The sequence below is a fragment of the Varanus komodoensis genome, unplaced genomic scaffold, assembly GCF_004798865.1.
Source record: "Varanus komodoensis strain SLA01 unplaced genomic scaffold, ASM479886v1 scaffold5, whole genome shotgun sequence".
NCBI lineage: Eukaryota > Metazoa > Chordata > Lepidosauria > Squamata > Varanidae > Varanus > Varanus komodoensis.
In genome coordinates, this window is record NW_025336087.1 from 22,860,495 (window position 1) to 22,880,088 (window position 19,594).

General features: G+C 43.6%; 1 protein-coding gene across 3 annotated transcripts in view; it reads right to left on the minus strand.

Annotated features, from left to right (window-relative positions):
* PCSK1 (proprotein convertase subtilisin/kexin type 1) overlaps window positions 1–16,553 on the minus strand; it is a 50,866-nt gene extending 34,313 nt beyond the window's left edge. For 2 of the 3 annotated variants that reach the window (XM_044446731.1, XM_044446729.1), the window contains exons 1-6: window positions 16,172–16,553; window positions 11,741–11,845; window positions 6,547–6,657; window positions 4,305–4,451; window positions 3,598–3,674; window positions 712–800 (exon numbers count right to left, since the gene is read on the minus strand). In XM_044446731.1, the coding sequence (XP_044302666.1) occupies window positions 712–800; window positions 3,598–3,674; window positions 4,305–4,451; window positions 6,547–6,657; window positions 11,741–11,845; window positions 16,172–16,351 (709 nt within the window). In that variant the 5' untranslated portion in view covers window positions 16,352–16,553. Of the gene's footprint in view, window positions 1–711; window positions 801–3,597; window positions 3,675–4,304; window positions 4,452–6,546; window positions 6,658–11,740; window positions 11,846–16,171 lie in introns of those variants that run through there. The other variant, XM_044446732.1, reaches the window with a different exon arrangement.
* Window positions 16,554–19,594: the final 3,041 nt, after the last annotated feature.

Sequence of the window (19,594 nt, forward strand, 5' to 3'; positions counted from 1 at the left end):
CTGAATAGGCCTACACAAGCAAGGTGGTGGTGAATGTTATTCTTTGGGATTGAAATGCATTGGATTGGAGAAAAGTGTGTTGGATGAACAGGGGTATAAATTGTTACACTGCTGCACACAAAGATACACTCACTTGAGCTCCTTCAGTTCATCTCAGTACAGGTTTGGGAAGATTTAGACCTCTCCTTTCCTCCCCTCTCCTCCCCTCTCCTCTCCTCGAGTTCAGGGGTGGGATTGCTGAAGTAATGAATTAAAAACCTCTTCCTACCAGTAAGTCTGACTGGGAAGGGACAAGGTTAAAGCCTCTCCCCATGGAAACCTTGTGCCAGATCATGGAAAGAGTGAACTCTGTGTTGGAAATTCTGGGTGGGAGATGTGGTCAAAGCTATCATCCTTGCTGTCCTCCTGATCTCACTGCAGTTCTTTGTTCTCCACCCTCCAACCAGTGGCCGATCAGCTTTGCACTGGTGGAAACCGGAAGGAACACCAGGGCTACACAGAGCGGCCAAGGACCATGGACGTCCCCTGTGTATGCTACAGCATGTAACTGTTGAAGCAAAACCTTCCTAGCTCTTATACGGCTATGATATGCAATAGAGACAGAGGACTTGCTATAGTGCCTTCTCCTCTCATACTCAAGTTGCTCAGATTAGCATTGCTTTCTTCAGGGAGAAATACGACTAGAAACCAAATGTTGTTTGGCATCCTTACCTCCAACTTTGGAATTGTACGCAACTCCCACTCCACATTTTAGGTTGTTTGCTTGCATTGCGATTTCACCTGCGCACCGTGTCCCATGTCTGCAACAAAATATCAGTCCCATACAGATCATCTACCAATTATTCTTTATTTGAAGATAACAAACTCAAATGGAGCCAACACTCCCAAAAGGGACCACACCATGTTGTTTACACAGCACATACTGATATTGTCATTCAGTGTAACAGTAAGTCCAAATTTACTCCAAAGATAAACCCAATTTCCCAAGTGAATAAAGAAAATGCATGCAAATTTATCAGATGTACAGTTATCAGGCTACCAAGTAAGAAGATGTCAGAATTTAAATTTTACCCTTTTGCTGGATAAAATATATTCTATGATATATTCCATGATCCCTCACCTTTTCTGTATAAAATGACAGTTCCCAGGTAAAAAGGTATCTGATTTAGCAGTATAGCTTTGTGTGCAATTCAACGGCTGAATGCTGCCAGCCTGAATCCCATTTACATATTAATAAAGAGTAGATGTTATGCAGAGATGGAGGCTTTAGGGATAATGCTATTTGAATCAGATGATAATGGTCTCCCATTGCTGATAACTGCAGCGGCTGAACAGCGTGATCCATCTTCAAAAGCCTGGGAACATTTATCTCTTGAAAACCTTCCACTCTGAAGATACTATTTCTGTTATAACAGCATCTAGATAGTGAATGAAGCATAATTTTTCTTGATAGGTGGTGGTTGAACCATGGTGCAAATTCCCTAGGGTGTCATTACTGACAGTGACAACCTAATTGGCTTGGAACAGCTACCTGTTCGGGACTCCATGATTTGCATGAGCCAGTTTTTTACTGCTTTCACATGGTTTCTCAAGCCACTGCGAAAGACTCAACATGCAGCAGAATTCACATTGACCTGGTTCACACATAATGGCAACCCAGAGTACAGACTGAGTATGGGTTGATGGTAAATTGTCGGCTATTATTATGTCTGGACCCTGCATGGTGGTTTAATGTTAGATTGTTAACCATGGATATGTAGATGAGAAGTCTTGACTCATGGACAGTATTGGAGGGTGGGGCAAATCCTCCATTCCTTTCACATTATATCGTGCCCATTCAGCAGGAACCCCTGGCCCTGTGTGTAGCATTTTCAGAGATCTACAGGGGCTGCCAGAAGGAAATCAGGAAAGTCTGTTTCCAGCAGCCCAGTTGCCTGTCCCAAAATCTGAATCCCAGCTAAATCTGAAGTCCAGCACAGATCAGCCTCTGAAAAGGGTTGCACAGTCTATACTCAAAGAACATGTGGTACCAGACCGGCATACAGATCATGAATTCTGCAAGGCTCAGGCAAGATTGTGAAACCACATGCTATTCACCATAACACTAGACATTCGTTCATAACCCCACCATGGGAAGCAGTTGGATATTGCAAATGAGAAACACTAATGCAGTTAAATTCTTGAGACCGAGACTTCAGAATAAAATGGGAAAAGACTTTTTCCTTTTTTAAAGGAGGGAATACACAACCTCGGAGTAGAAGCAGAACCAGTAAACTGCCAGGCAGCTTATCAATTGCTCTATAATGCAGTTCAACATGTGTAGGGGCTTAATCACATGGCCATGACAAATTCTGAATGGATGTTTGGGCCAAATAATGGCTAGCTGTAAGAGCAGCAGCAGCAGTGCATTGCATTTATATCCTGCCTTTCCTCCTTTTGCAAGAAGCCAAGGTGGCGTATGAAGTTCTCTCCTCTCCATTTTATCCTCACAACAACAACCTTGTGAGGTAGGCTGGGCTGAGAGTCTGTGACTGGCAGATTCTCTCAAGTCGTATTGAAGCATGCCCTATCACAGCCTTCTCCAGCACTGAATGTTCTTTTCCAACCTAGTGTATTCCAGAGGTTTGGAACTACTACCATCATCCCCAGCTACCTGGGGATCCTGGGATTTATAATCCAACATATCTAAAGGAAACCAGGCTTCCTCTCCCATGCCATGTTTAGCTTCCTCTCCCATGCCATTTTCACACTCAGCATCACTATGAGTACCTCCCCATAAGTCTTCTCCCCACTTCTCCATGCTGCTAATACTGGCATGAGGGAGGAGCAGGTCAACATCAAGGGCTCATCCCTGCCCTCCAGTGCGACATCCTTGACCTAATTCAGGGGCCTTTCAACCAGTTTTGTATTTTGAACCTAGTCAGGAGATCTGATAATGGTCTTCGGAGAACCTGCTTTCAGACATGGGTTTGAATTACCATCATACCAACAGTATATGAGCAAAGCATGGTAAGATGCAGAATGAACCCAATTTTATACTGGAAAACCGTGAGTGCTAACGTGAACATTGTCTAGAGCTATTTGTCCAGCCTGCTGAGACTGTGTAACAGAGACAGAGAACACCACGAAAGATCATCCAAGGATATTATCTCAAGAAGTATTTCCAGGGATGGGCAGCACACTGGATGGGATGGGCAACTGCAGGAAATCCAGGTGCCATTGACTGCCTGCCTGCCTGCCTGCCTGCCTGCCTGCCTGACTGACTGACTTACAGCATTTATATCCTGTCCTTTACAGGCGTCTCAGTCCCTCTAGATCTCTTACCCTGCTGTGGTTTGCATACTGAAGGGCCCCCAAAATAAAAATGACATCTGCAGCACTACAGAGTGCCAAAAGGATCAAAATTAGCAAGCTAAATTTGGCAATTTTGGTGGTCCATAGTGGCATGGTAGGGGGTTAAAAGGGTCAGCCTTCAAATGATTCCAGCACTCTGTAGTACTACAGACAAGATGTAGTTTATTTATTCCAATAGAAGGGGTAGCAGGGGCCACTACAGGCCACATTAAAGAGGAGTAATAATAGCAATTAGTTACTCACTTGTTTTCATTGGTTGGATCATATCTGGGAAATGGATCGTGATCATTGTCATTGAAATCGTAACTTGCCTCGGGATCCTAAAGACAAACAATCAATGGAAAAGAAAAGGGTGGATAATGAGCTCTTCAAACTGCTGAGGCACTTGAGATGAGGGCAGAGGACCCTTGCTGGATCAGGCCAAAGACCCGTCTCGTTCAGGATTCTGTTCCCTCATGTCCGACTTGAGGGACGCCCACAAGTAGGACATGAGTACAATAGGGTCCTCCTGGTCATGTGCCCCAGCAACTGATATTCCAGTACTGGAGGCAATACATCTAAGGCTAGTGGCCATTGATTCTCTTATCTTCCATGAATGTAGATGCAGGGACTGTAATATGTATTACCTACATATTAGTTATACCTCTTGTTTTTTTCCTACTAGTCATCTTCTTTTCTAACACAAATAAGGAGGACTTTTCTTATTGCATAGGTGTTATGGTTGCATTTGTTCCGGAGGGGTGTCCTCTAAGGCCTTCATGTGATGATTCAGTTCTTCAAAATGGCCCAGAGAGGAAGTTCAGGTTGATGGACAGTGACTTGAAACTGCCCAGGCGGCTTCTTTGCTGAGAAGGGATAGGAATCGGGTTTCCCACATCCAAGGCCCAAGAGTCTACTCTGGCCACCACATCAGGAAATGACAGCTCTTTGCTAATGTAGATGACACTCACATAGTTAGGAGAAATGTCTGTGTGATTCCACTCCAAGCCATCATCAAGCACGGTTACGACAACACCTTTGCCTGTAATCCCCTTTTGCCACACAGGAAGAACGTGGAGATCTAGTTTTGGCAGAGATGGAGTTATTCTTGTGTCTTGCTAGGAAAAATAAAGGATAATGATTTATCTATTTAGGCAACCCTTGTCAAGGTATTTGGCACGCTTCAAAAAGCAACCTGAGTGAACAGTTTGTCCTGTTCGTAATGGTCACCATCCACTGGAGATGCCATCTGTCAGAGCCCCATTGAAATAGTGAAACTGGACAAGATTAGAGATATGCTTCTGCATAATTCTAATTATAAGCGATGGGACGGCATACAAAAACTCTAAACAAATAAAATACATAATAAGTAAAATAATTCCTATTAATTTTAATAATGCTTTTCCCCCTAACAAGACAACCTGCCTCTGCATGGCAAGCAGAGGTGGGTGAGAATTTTCCTCTTTATTAAAACATTCAGATAGCTTATTATGTGGGATACTAAGACCTGGATTTTTAAAAAATCCAATGCTGGAGAAACCCAAAATTATTATTCTTGATTATATTTCAGTAACTGCCCAATAACCAAAGCTGTATCTGAGGGAGATTTATCCATTCAGGCAAAGGGCTTGAATTGTTTAGTTCTTTAAAGTCTTCCTAGAATCTGTGTGTGTTCAACTATGTCAGGATGGATTAGGATTAGCCACTTTTCTGACATGCTCCCAAAGTCTATAGGGCAGGCAGGTACACTAAGGTTCCGCCCATGCTGGAATAACTCTACCTTTTGAATTCAGCCAGTGAAGGTGAGTGAGAATTTCATTTTGCACTCCTTAATTGTTTCTTTCATTTCCATAAGACCCAATACTCTCCAATAGTCAAAGCTCTCTGGGCTGGTCACAAAAATTTCCATCCAAAATACGTAAGCAATATAATATAATAATCTTTAGCATACCCAAATTTGGAAACACACTAAAAAGGTTACAATAAAATACTTGGACTAGATCAAATACACAAGAAATGCTGTCACTTATCCAATGCAACTCTTTGCACCCCCCCCACCCCCCCCCCCCCAAAATCCTCTTGGAGACCAGGGTGCTTCATGGAATGTACTGTAATGCAACCTAGGGATGGAGACCGCATCCCTGGGTTGGGGGACATTTCTTGCCTTCTCATTGTACAAGAATAATTTTAGATCTAAGCCTTGGATAATGTAGCTGATATTCATATGTGATTCTAGAAAATGCTTGGTAAGGGCAGGAACTGAAATATCATGCACTTTATGCTCTCAAACTGCAAATCCTAGGCACTTAGGAACCTGCCTTAAATTGAGCCAGATCCTTGGTCCATCTGGCTCCATATTGTCTGCTCCGGCCTTCTCCAACTTGGTGCCCCCAGATGATCATCAGGGGATCCTTGGTATTAGTGTGAGAGGGCACCATGTGTTGCTGATAGTGGGAGAGGTAAGCAGAAATTGCCGCCCCCCCCCCCCTTTTGAATGGAAGCACCTTTTTGCTCATTCAAAGTGCTTCTGGATCCACCCCACTGAACTTTATGGGACTTTCTCCCAAGGAGTCATTCATCTTTTATGTCGTTTATTCTGGCAATTGCAGTTCAGGGTATTTTAAGCTACAGGTTTGCTCCATAAAGACCCTAAAGAGGGAAATAGTAGCAGCTGATGACCAGAGGTATGGAAGAGGGCTGATGATCAGAGGTATAGAAGAGGGCTGCAGAACCTCTTAGAGTCTGAGGGACAGATTCCAGTGTGGACATGCTCTTGGGGTCCATGTTCTAGTGGTGGGTGGGATTAAAGACAAAAGGGGTCAGACAAAGGAGTTTTAAACCAAAAAATCTATATATATTTGCTCAAAGCTCTTACTGTCTAGCTAAGACTTAGGAGAAGACTTTTAACCTCTTATCAACCCCAGAGTGCCAAATCTGGACTACTTGAAAAGTCTGATATGACCCCTAGATCTTAGGTTCTGCACCTCTTTTATAGAACATAAGATGCTGATCCCTATAAATCTGATTTCCGTTTTGAAATCAGAAAACACTTTGCAAAAATATTATTCTGTAGATGGTCTTAATTTTGTAATGTGGATGCTAAGGTCTGTTTCTCAAGAGCTCCACAGCTTGAATGAATTCCTGTACATTTGCAGTGTACCTTGCATGCAATTTCTTAGGAGATGAAGGTCTGACATAAATGCAAACTCTTACCAGATACCATTGCTGATTCCACATTGGGTCATTGAAAAGTTTTTCTGCCGCGTCTCTGAACACGGACCGCTTACTTCGCTTCTTTTCATACTGCTGTTCTGCCCAAGATACCTGAATGCATTATCAATAGCAAGAACACAGAAAGACCTGGGAGGTCATTGCTTTTATTATTATGCACCACCAGCTCATTCATTTGCTGCATTTGTATCTCAAATCTCCCCGAAGGAACTTGGCTCTGGTGTTCCCCCTGCTTAGCATCTGCATGTGGAGAAGAGGAAAGCAGGGATGTCCCTGCACTGATGCCACATGTGGCCCTGGCTGTGCCCTCCTGGGAGGCCATGCTAAAGTGTATGGCTGGGTCCAGTAACATTGTCCCACGGCCTCCTTCTCCACACACAGAAACTATCCGTGGAGAACAACTTCCCCAAGCTGGCTCCTTCCAGATGCTTTAGACTCCAACTTCATCAGGAGTTATGGGAATGGTAATCCAAAACATCTGGAGAACAGCAGGTTGGGGAAGGCTGGGCTACAAAGTGTCTTGTCGCAGGCTACTATGGAAAACATTTTAAACAACAAGATGCACTTTATATGTGTAGGCATTTTACATGTGCTTCCTTCACTCTCCAAGTGACAGTTTATCATTATCTTGCACAAGCTAGAAACAAGTATTACCATGAGTCTGGGAGCTTCATACTACTCCAGTAGGAAAGTTGTTATTCACAGCCCATATGTTCTTCTACAAGGTACCGTAATTGGATCTGACTGAAAAACATTCACTGTATAAAAACTGTTACTATTAGATCATAACTAATAATAGAACAAGTGCTTTGATGACAGTGGAATTTTGCTCCAATTAATTTAGCATGTCTGTTGACGGAAATATCTTGAACATCTTTTATACAGACAGCTAGTTTTAATTACATTGCTACTTTTAATTATGTTGCATTTGCTGCAGGGTTCTTTATTACTAGGAACTTAAGCTCAGTTCTTATTATTCAACATTTAGTCCATCATTTTTAAAAGGCAACTGGTGCCATTGAAGCCTGCCATGAAGACCATTCCGATGATCCATTAAATTCGTACTGGTCCAGGGAAAGTCTGCAGAATGGGGTGCAAGGGAATGAGAACAACTTCCCTCCTGGGTCAAATAGCATATTTGGTGAGGGACATGTTCACTACTCTTTCTTCCTTTCTTCGTGCTTCTTGAAATGCTGCTATGGTGCCTGGGATGCCTAGAAATTTACTTATTTATTTTATTTAAAATATTTTTATGCCGCCCCCATTGCAACGAAGCCTCGGGGCGGCTCACAACAGAAACAAAATACATAAATACATAAATAATAACAATAAAAATTATTTAAAAACCCCTGGTGCATCTCGGCTAAGAAATCTGCATTTCACAACATAGCTAGTGCCTGCAATTTGCTGTAGGAATCCTTAACCGCAGTGATGGAAGGAAAGAGAGTAAGGCAGGAAGGGGGAACAAGAGTCAGGGAGAGGGACAAGATGGCGAGGCAGAAACATGCTTCTTTCTCCACTGCTGATGCAGCAACAGGAACAACAGAGGCTGCTGCACTAGCCAGACAGGTGGCTTTGGAGCTGACTTTCAGTTATGTGGACTATGTTGCTGTTGCGGTTGCTGGGGACACAACCAGGCTCAAAACTGGACTGGAATCAGGCCTGGAAGCCATCGAGATGGTTTCCATTTTAGGCTGAAGTATGTTGTTGTTTTAACTGATTCCAGTTTGGTATTGAACTAGGTCTGGGGCTCAGGAAGAGCTTGCTGAGAAACCTGATAGGATTGAGAATGTGGTGCTGTCTTTTTGAGCTCCAGTGTTGCATGGAGTCTTTCCATATTATTGAATATTACTTTTACATACTGGATAGTGCTAAATATTATATTCCCAGTTTTGAGAGGCATTACAAAGAACTTACCAGGGCATATTGCAAGTGTGCATATTGCACACTCAAAATTCAAAGCTAGCTGAATAGAATTATTCAAACTGTGGCTTGCTGTTATTATCTGCCAACTATTTGCTTTTTTGTCCTGCTTCCTAGATAAGTAAGGCAGAAATTCCTGTAGCAAGATAGCAAGTTGTTTATCTCAGAACGGTAAAGCAGGCTCTGGATGTTCCTCCTTGCTAACATTTTTCTTATTGGAATTAGCATACTGAATACTTTGCTATGACCTTACATCCTTTAGTTTAGCAAAGTATATGTTGCAAAGCAAAGTATATGTTGTAAGACTATGCACTTGTGGCTACCACATTTCAGATTCATTTTTTCCCCTTTGGCAGCTTCCTTAAGTAACCCTTTCATCTCTGATGATAATATCCTCATGGCAAATCATGATATTGACACCACTTAGCAGCAGCAGCAACAACCTTTTGGTAGGAGACCTTAGGATTGTTACCTATGCTCAGTCAGTCAGAGCATAGGTCAGTCAGTCAAATCAAGATCTCCTCATTATTTCTAGAATCCATCCATCTTTTTCTCTCAGTTCATTCCTCATCAAACCATAGTTATAAAAATTAATATGCTGAAAAAGGAGTCTCTCAGTGTTCAGATCTATATAAGACCCATCTCTATCCATGCTCACACACACACACACACACACACACACAAGTCCTGCAACCCCCATTGTAGCTGGAACTTGCTTGGAGTGGCAGGACTCTTTTTCTAGCTAAACATGTATATGATTGCACTCTTACAAGCCATGGGGAAATTTGCTTGAAGGAGGCTGAACATTTGCAGCAGCTAAAATGTTTCTGGCAGCCTACTATGAGCAAACCCTTTCTCCAAGAGTATGTATCCTGAACTACCCCATCCCAAGATTTGCCGAAGTAAGAAATATCTGTCTTTAGGAGGGAAAAAAGTAAGAGGGAAACCCAAAATAGTCCAATAGGGACTGGGCGAAGAAATGTTAACTCTCTGTTGTAGCTCTCTCTGTGGCTGACTAGAGCACTGAACTGGAGTGTTGCACACAGCAACATTTTGCTGGAGATCCTGATCGGTGGGTTTATTCTCTATCCATTTTGCAATGCATAAAATAAGAGTGAACACAAATGGCCATTTACCATGGGTAGCACACCCTAACAAGCATAGATCGATCGATCGATCGATCGATCGATCGCTCTATCTATCTGTCTATCTATTTCGGAGTGCTTCTGTAGTGCTTTTCATTTTACCAAAAAGCAAAACAAAATAGAGTTGCTTAGGAGGCAAAATCATGATAAAATACAGTTAAAACAGCTATCGTTAAAACAATAAAACAACTACATCTCCTTAAAATAAGAGAAGGAATTAGCCGGCAGTGATAGTGGACAGGGAAATACCTGGGTGAACAAGTGCCTCTTCAGTTGACAGCAGAAACACTCCACACTAGAAACCTGTTTGATCTCAGTGGAAAGACCATTCCACATGGTGGGGGCCACAACCGAGAAAGCCCTCCTCCACACCATGGTCCAATAAACCTCATAAGCCAGGGCATGGCAAGCAAGGTTCCCCCTCAAAATGTAGAGACGGGGGCAATTTACATGGAAGAACATGATTTCTCAAATAATTTGGTCCTGAACTGTTAAGCCCTTATAAAGCACCAGTAACTTCTTGAATATGACTGAGTGGTTAATTGGCAGCAAACATAGGAGCCATATCTGCATGATAAGAGCATGGTTTTCTATATTGTCTGCTCATGCCCTACTCCTAATCTTCTAGATTTCTATCTGCCTGTAGATAAAACTGAGTCAACACTGCAGATGACAAGCTCCCAACACTGGTAGTATGTTCACCATTCTAAGTTACCATTTGGAAAAAGGGGAGAGGATCTATATCTGTTCTGAATGCCAAGCAATGGTTACTTCCTGCAGATTGCTAAAGGTCGGTTTTTTCCTTTATTGTACAGGTACATTGTTAGTGTCAAATCAGTGGCAAGGCACAGAGGAAGCGCAAGAAAGGACAGGTTTTTTCATTTTTCATTGCATAATTGAAAATTCAAACAATTGGAAATAGGCTGCCCTTGACTAAGTGTAGACCTCTGGAACAGAGTCTAATACAGACACAGAGTGTTATATAAATGTTTGAGAACTTTTGTTTTCTAAATTGCAGACTGTTCTGGCTAGAACAGCACTGAATTATAAAAGCTATATAAATGCAAGTGGGAGATTACTTTTGAAACTGCACTTGCTGTATTTAAAAAGTGCTAGTATCTCCCTACCAGAAATAACTGCAATAATGACCACCAGTGGATTTTATGACATCATAGGTTGGATCCCTCACTCCCACTCCATTGACAGAAGCAGCCATATCACTGGTACCTCAAGGGGTGATTCCTGCTCCCCCATGGCAGCCTCCCACAAGCCCTCCAAATCTGCCCTAGGGGAAGCTAGTAAACTCCCCAGAACAGATCTTTGGGTGGTGTGGAAGGCTGCAGTGAAGGAAGCCCCATCATGCCAGTGGACTGGATCTGACCCATATGTTTCCTAAGATTTCTGACACAATATGGCTTTATTTCAGATACAATAATGTGAAACAAAAATTAGCAATTCTGAATCAAAGTTTTAAGGTGAGAGGACTCCACAACATACATTTCAGATTTCACCTTGCAGGGATCACCCACAGTCAGAACTGTCAAAGATAAATACATGGTCAATTCATGTATACAGAAACCTGCATGATAATGACTCCCACACAGCCGCATCACCTCTGCATCATTTGGATGGTGGGTGCTGCCTGTTTGAAACTGCCTTCTGGAACCATTGATTTATGTGCTGATTTTTGAAGAAATTTCTTAGTGTGGTGTAGTGAGATGAACTAGAACTGGGGAGATTCAGACTGAAATTATCCCTCAGACCTGAAGCACCCTGGTGGCTCTGGACTACAAGTCCCTCTCCTCCATGAAAGAAATGGGGGAAGAGAAAGATGTACAACATATTGAGCTTCTTAAAGATGGGATATAAATCCAAGAAAGAGAGTATGAGAAAGGGAGGGAGGGAGAGAATATTATTCCTGAAACATAAGCATGTAATATGTTGGAAGACTATGTCTGATCAATTGCCAACATTTGAGTTTAGCCATTTTGCAAGCTGGGAGGCAGTGCATTTTTTACAAGATAAATCCTTAGGGGTTTAGTGGGGCTTTCTCCCTTATAAGTGCATTTTGGATTGGAGCCTTTGAGAAAAGTAAATGCGATACTTACACGCTGATCATCTGAGAGTCTTTTAGTGATATGAGTTGCACTTCTTCGAGACCTTTTAGGATGGCTCTTATGTCTAAATAGATAATGATTTTCAAGTGATCCAATCTGTAAGACAGAAGATGACTGTGAAGACATTTTTCATATTAAGCAGCAGTCAACAGCAAGTGACAGCCAGAATTTCTCAAAAATGCTTTAAATTTAAGGACATTAGATTTTGCCTGATCAAATGTTTACTCAAAACAGAGGTTCTGGGATTGTGGGGCCATAATTATGCTCTGCCAGTATTTTCAAATTCTGCTCTTGAGATTAAAAATGAAGTTAATTGCCACTAGAGGCATTGCTAGTCATTTAAAAATGCCTTACAGTCACAAATCTGTGTAACGTTTAAATATGCTTATTAATTTATTTATATTTACAATATTTTTACCCTGTCCTGTACAAATGTCCCAGGATGGCTTACAACATAAATAGATCATAACAATAAATAAATATAACAAAATACAATACCATAACAAGCATAACAGAATGGGACTGAGGATGACCATATTAATTTATAGCTATTTGTGCACATTTAGAAATAACCACTGGGATTTAGTTACATTTCAACAAAGAAATAGTTTCCTTTCCATTATGACACACAAAAAAGCAGATAGTATGGTTCCCCCCAACATAAAATCTTTTCTCTCACTGGAGCATTTTGCATATCATGATGAACTACCATAGGTTAATTCACTTGCAGGGTTCCAAGAAAACGGCCACCATTTTGAATATGGAAGCTGAGGTGAGGGTGTTCTGTGGTTTCTCATGTCATGCAAAGCCAGGTATTTTGGATTATTTGAGGGTTAAAGAACCCTCAGATAACTCTGGAACAACCCTGGTTCATATGATACAACAAGAAGCGGTACTCTCCCACCACAGCTTTCAAATTCAAGATGGTGTCCAGCACACGTCACAGAGTCCTGCAGTTGAACTGACCCAGTCACTTTCTGTGGCATGTGAATTGGGTCTTTCTCAAATGTACAGCCTAAAGATGGCAACTTTTTCACCACAATGGAGTTTCAAGTATTTTTCAGAGTGCTAATACAAAAACAAAACAAAGGATAATTGGAGGCTCACCTGCAATTAATCGCCTAATTCCTCCCAAATCTTGCTGCAAAATTTAATCAACCCTCTTCCATTAATTATCCTATTTATCAATAATCTTTTCCCTAATATATTAATTTTGGACTAGAATTAAGTGGTGAATAACTCTATTTGGAGGTTTCAAAAATGGGGTGAGAGGTGGGAAGGGTGATGGCCCAAATATGAGTCTGAGGAAGCCGATGAAAAGGGAGTAAGCATGAACTAGGGAGGCCAGTAGAGGGAAAGACTGGGGTGGAGGAAAGGAGGCAGGGGCAGCAGGCAGGTTTGGGGCTTGAGCTAACATGAAGGGAAAGCCTGGAGGAAGAGATGGCCTCTTGAGAGGGGAGGAGGCATGGCACAGAGGAAGCTTGGAAAGATAAAGTAACAAAGGAGACAGAAGCAATTTCTGGAATTGTCTCTTGTGAACAGGTTCTTATGTCCACTGCAGACATTTTAGATTCCATTGCATGCCTGCTGCCCTTCTGAATATTCAAGCCATGATAGAGAGTTACCCTGGCTTACTGTGTTGCAAGAATCTGGCCGGGGTAGTTTATGACCCCTTCCAGGAGAGGACAGGAATTGAATCTGCCACCTTCTGTATGTGAAGCATGTACTTTAGCACTAAGCCTAACACAACAATATTAGTTAAGGAACCAAAAAAAAACCAAAAAAAAACCTGATTATAATCCTTTGAATGTAGATATTCTTGTGAGCAAACTAGAATAAAACAGATTAAGGTCTGGATATATATATATATAGAACACATAAGGGGGGTGTGTGTGCAGTTGCAGGGGAAAGGATTCACATTTGATTGGAAACTCATGCAAAGTTTGACTGGCTTTCACACTGGGAATAAATGGAAACCATGGTGCAAGTATACATGAATGAAATAAATAGAACACCATGGTGCAACCGCATGTGTGCGTGCGTGCATGTGTGCACATGTGCGTGCACATAAAATTGATTCCATGTTAGCTGCATCTGCTGATTAAATTTGTGCACAATGATATTCTCCCAACTTTTACCAAGCCAGTGCTGTTTGTATGGTTGCTTTGGAGACTTCCAATTACATGACTTTGTCACTGTATGCAGTCTTTTAAGCAGGTCTTTCTGCAGGAATCCAGGAGCTTTAGGTTCAGAATAAGACTCCTTGGAAAAGTCCTGCACTGCCTGAATTAAAATGCAATCAGGAAATAGTTATTTCCGTGTGTCATCTGTCCTTATATTTTAAAAAGGGCTCTCTCTGGCTTTAGATCCACACTCCCCTAACCAGCCTTCCAAAATCCACATCCAGCTATCTATAGGGAGAAAATGGATAACTCCTTACTTCACATGTTGCAAAGGTGGATTTGAAATTGAAATCAGGGTGTCATGCTGAGCTATAATGCTCACTGATTTTTTTTGTATTGAGAATGGGGGATAGCGGTGCCTATGAATGAGCTTTTTTCTAAATAAGAAACCTGACAGTAGATATGTGTATATCAACAAAGTGTACAGTGGATTATGTTCCAATAGTTTGACCTATGAAAGATAAAATATGGAGGAATTTAATTCTGTTGTGCTGACTATTTATGGCAACCCTTCGCAGCAACACCGCTACGTTGGTTCAGTCAGTAGGTCTGAGTAGCTATTGCTGTCTGCTGCAAAAAGGTTAGTTTGATTTCTAGGCCTGGACCTGTCTTGCTTCTCATCACTCATCTTTGCACTACAAAGAGAGATGGGTGCTTCTCTTCAGCTTCATCTGGCGGTCAGCGTTGTCCCCAATAGAGCTTTGTCACCCTCGCCCCCCACTATGTAGTGGACTGGATTAGACTCATGTTACTGACACAGTGATGCAAAGCACCCAGTGAATCAGACCTTACACACCCGTGTGCATGTATGTATATAATTTCCATACAGAAAATTGACAACAGAGTTTGCTTTAGATCATGGCAAATGAGATTAATAAGAGAGAAAGGGGAAGTTAGATGCTGATCTGTGCTCTTCTCCTCAGCAATCCCTGCTTGGTTTTGGACTGGTATGGATGCATTGGGCTGCTTCTTTGGAAAACAAACCAGAGGAGTTTCATTTCAGCATCGTGGAAGTCAACAGATGGAGTACAGAATCCAGTTATCAAGCTCTGTCTACAAGAAAATAGAAGCAAGCCTAGCACTGTTACATAAATAAAGTTACTCATCCCTGACAACAGTGACATCATAGGATGCCGAAATGTTGGGTGGGGGTGGTTTAGTGAAGAGGAGATCATACTCCCCACCATGGAGAAGAATGAAGTGGTGGGCAGTGCAATTTCTTTCCCAATTCACATGGCACTGCCACCAAAATGCTGAGGCACAAAAATCTCCCTCAAAGCAGAGGACATGGGCTGGCAAATGAGCCCATTCTTCTTGGCTGGTGCAACTTTACTGATTTGTTGTTTAAAGAAGAAGTAGTTGAAGAAGAGGGGTGCTGGAGATTACATTTGCCTGGAAACTAGATCCATGGATTAGTGATTTTCTCCTGTGTCTTCCCAGATGACTGTGGCTACTCAGTAGTAAAGGAACTCTGCACATGCACAGAAGTACTCTTCTCTCAATCATTATTTGATGCATCCCAAAGCTAAAGGAGGCATTGAAGAGGACACCTAGCTAGAGGCATTTAATGCTCAGCCACGGCACTAGGGAGCTGCAGGGGATATAAGGCAAAGCCATGGCGAATTCCCCATGGGGATCCCTTTTCCTGGGCATCTGTCAGTGTTCCCTCCGTTGTAATTTCTGACATCTGCTGCAAATTCCACTCCACTCCACTGCACATGGTATTCTTGGCGAGAACGCAACCGATTGCAGAGTTCAATGGAGTAGGCAACACTCTAGCCCTTGCCAAGGAGTCCTCCTTCGGCTCTGACGCTGCCATGCTAAGGAGGGGTGGTAATGCCGGTGGAGAGGGTGCAAATCAAGCAACAACAATTCCGTGATAAGATGTGGCAGGAGAGAACTTGGAAACTCTTAGGAGTTTTCCCCAAAGATGGTACTTGCCTTTCGGAGGTAGGAAGTAGGAACCCGAGGTAGGAACCCTTTAAGAAGAGAACATGCACCCAATGCGTAAGAAAGGCTCGCCGACGACGGAGGGTGCGCGTCGCCGCCAGCAGAGCCGCCAGCCAGCGCGAGGCGCCGGGGGGGCAGCACGGATCCTTGGCAATCACACCTCCGGCCAGTTGCAGAGGGAGGATCAGAAGCTGCTTTGCACCCAGGGAAGCGGGAGAAACAAACTTGTCTGGTTTCGAGGAGGAGAAGCGGAGGGCGCGTGGGGAGGGGGAGAAAAGAGGCTTCTTACCTGCCCCAGAAGTTCATACTCCAGATCCTCTGCTATGGCCTTTGCAGCTTCTGGACCTCCCGGGATCTCTGCTGCCCATTCATTGACAAACTGCCTCTCTGTCTTGCCTAGGATGACTACACTGCAGGCACAAAATAGAGCCACGAAGACGCGTTGCCCTACCCAGCAGCTCCTTTCCATGACACCCGGAGAGCAAATGGGGAGGAAGGGAGGAAGAAATTACAGAGGCGATAATAATAATGATAATAATGGTAATTCCAACAGCTAGAGAAACCGGGGCGTGCTTGTTCTTTTAAAAAGAGCGGAAGGGCCCTTCCCCACTTGTAGCTACGCGATCGGGCAAAGGAAAAGGAGAAGCAGTCAATTCTCCAGAAAGTGTCGTGCTGCGATCACAGGTCTCCTCTCTCTGTCTGGCTCATGCTTGAAAAGGAAGACTCAAACCCGCCACAGCCAGAACGGCAATGCATGTTTACACGTCAAAACGACGAAAGCGATCCCTGACGTCAAATCTCCCAGACTAGATGGCTGTTCCCCCGGGAGGGGAGGAGGAGCACAAGCGCCTGCCAAGACCGCCGCCGGGCTGTGGACTTCGCCGGGGAAAGAGGAAAATGGTACGAATCATGCCAAATGCACGGGCGCCGAGCAGAAGCGAGCGCCTTCCCCTGACAGGCTTAGGAGCTGTCCATGGTGGAGATACTCCCATCCCTCCCTCTCGGCCTTTTCTTCACCTCCGTGTATATTTATACACACACACCGCCCACCGCTGGCTTCCCTAGAGATAAGCAAACCGCTTTCAAACGAATTATAGCAATTTTTTAAAAAGCGAGCATCCCCGCAAACGGATCGAGATTTCAATCAAGGGACTGTGGCTTCTTGATCCGGATCCCCCGCGCCCACCCTCTCCTTGTTTTCCTTGCTGAAGCCCTGGGGTTCAGCAAGCCTCGAAAAAAAGATCACAAAGATTCTGGAAGGCAAATAAATAAATGAATAAATAACAAAGCGGCTCGTCTGCGAATTCCAAGTGGGAAAAAGGCAGCTAGCTGGGAGCGAATCTCTCAGGACGGTAGTCCTGAACAAACTCATGGGGATCATTCCCCTGCCTGGTGTCGGGAGGGGTTGCCTCTCAGGAATAGTTATGATACCCCACAAACAGCCCTCCCCCACGCCTGCGTGTCTTGCCGAGGCAAATTTACAGCTAGCATGGCGAAGATGCAGCCCCTTATCCGGGAAGATTGCTCTCAGTACAATTCCCAAAAGAGGGAGAGATTGAGAGAGAGAGAGAGAGAGAGAGAGAGAGAGAGAGAGAGAGAGAGAGAGAGAGAGAGAGAGAGAGAGAGAGAGAGAGAGAGAGAGAGAGAGGCGCACAGAAAGATTCTCCACAGACGGGGGCGGGGGGCAGCCCTCACTATGCATTGTCTGCATTGGTTGCGAGGAAGGGAGGGGAGGGCGACCGAGCAAATACACTTCCAGCCACTGCTGCAGGTCCTCCACCCTCCAACGCGACACGTCTCTTAAATCACACACAATTATTCTGAGCTGGAAACTTAGGGGAAAGCAACCACACAGCTCTCCATCTTTTGATTGGTAGAGGGTGGGTGTGCATGTGGAGGAAGGCTGTACCATGGCACCTTTTAATTCGGAGTCAACCATTCCTGGCTCTTTTCTTGCTGATTTCCTTGCCTACTAAGTCCCAGGCTCTCAGGACTCAGGGTTGGATTTGGGAACTTGCTTGCCTTGGCATCGTCATCCTATTTCCAGTCACCCCTCCTATCTTCTTTACTTCTTTCTGCAGCTGACCCTGAGCATCAGCCAATCCAAAATTGCTGCTCCTGGCAGTACAGAATGTGCGTCAGTATTTGTTGATCTGAAGGTCTCCAATTTTCCTTGGCATGTAAGACAAGGATGGGGAATGTGTGCTCATCCCATGTGAGGTTGGACTGCAATTCCCATCATCCCTCACCATCTGCTATGCTGGCTATTGCTGGTGGGAACAGTATTCCAACAACTTCTGGAGGGGCATGTATTCTCCACTCTTGTCATGCCTTGTATATTCCTCCAAAGTTATGGCAGGAAGGAGCTGTAGAGGATATGCTTTGTACGCAGAGGGAGCCAGGTTCAATCTCCAGCATCGCTAGGTAGGGCAGGAAAAAGTCCTGCCTGAAGATCTGCAGAGCCATCGCCAGCCAGTGCTGACAATACTAGGATAGATGGATGCACGGAATAACCCAGTGTGGGGCAGCCTCCTGCATTCGTAATGCCGGTTGACAGTGGCAGTCCAAAGTGTAGACTGGAGGGTCTCCCTGCTTCCCCCCTCAACACATGCACACTTTGGGAAGAGGAGGTCAGCAGGGCCATGTCCTGCTAAAGCAGTGAGGGAGTGACCAGAAGCCCATCACACTCAGTGGGTCTACTTTCAGGTTTGTGATCTTGTGTTTTACTTCATGAGCAACGTTTCTTGAGCAGCACTTTTTATTTCATCATTTCTACTGTTTTCTCTTTTGTTCCCACAGCTATCTCTACTTCCTTTTGGATTGCCTTCCTTCCTTCCCACGTTCCCCATGAAACTTGCTTTCTAATCCTTTCTTGTAGCCCAAGGAAGCATTTTTCTGAAGCATTTTTCATAAAGTGGCCTGCCTTTTCTCCCCCCACTTCTGAATATCACCCTCCTCTATTTTAGGCTCTTTCCTTCTCTTTTGAAAAATTCCCATCTTGACTATATTAGTTTCCCTTTACAAAGCTCCAGTAAACTTCTGAAGCTCAGACTTCTTTATCCTCCTTTGATTAATTCTCAGGGAAGGATGGTGGTTGAAAAGAGTACGCTGACAAGCTCGTTTGCATATTTGCTTAGCTGAACCTGCCAGTTCCACTATGGTTTGCTTTCATGACAAGGCTGTGTTTCTCAAACATCCCTCTGTATTTTTATGCTATGTATATTGTTTCTGCTTCCTTTTAAAGTGCATGATCCCTATCCTGCACACACACACAATCTATCTTTCAGTATATTTTAGTAGATTTAATTTGTGGTGATCATTGTAATCTCTCAGTGCTCAGCCTATCTCCTAATGCCAGTTAGCACTGCCTTAATGCTAATGAATCAACATATCTTCCAAAACTTCGGTTTGTCATCATGGTGGTTACTTGGTTAAAACGTAGGCCCCGTTTCAGAATGTTAATGGGATTTTAGCTGGCATTAATGATTGTCAGTAGGGGTCTGCGGCTATTCCATTCATCTTGTTAAAGGCTGTGCTCTCATGTTTGTGGTTAATGAAAACAGAGACGGCAGCGATTTTGCAAATGAGGAACTGACATTTCACAGTGTGCTTAGGGACAAGAGTAAATATTGCAGAGAAAAGACAGTTGGTGTGTTTGGACAAGTCAGGTATTCCACTGGCTGGAAAGCAGGCACAGGACAAATGTATTATT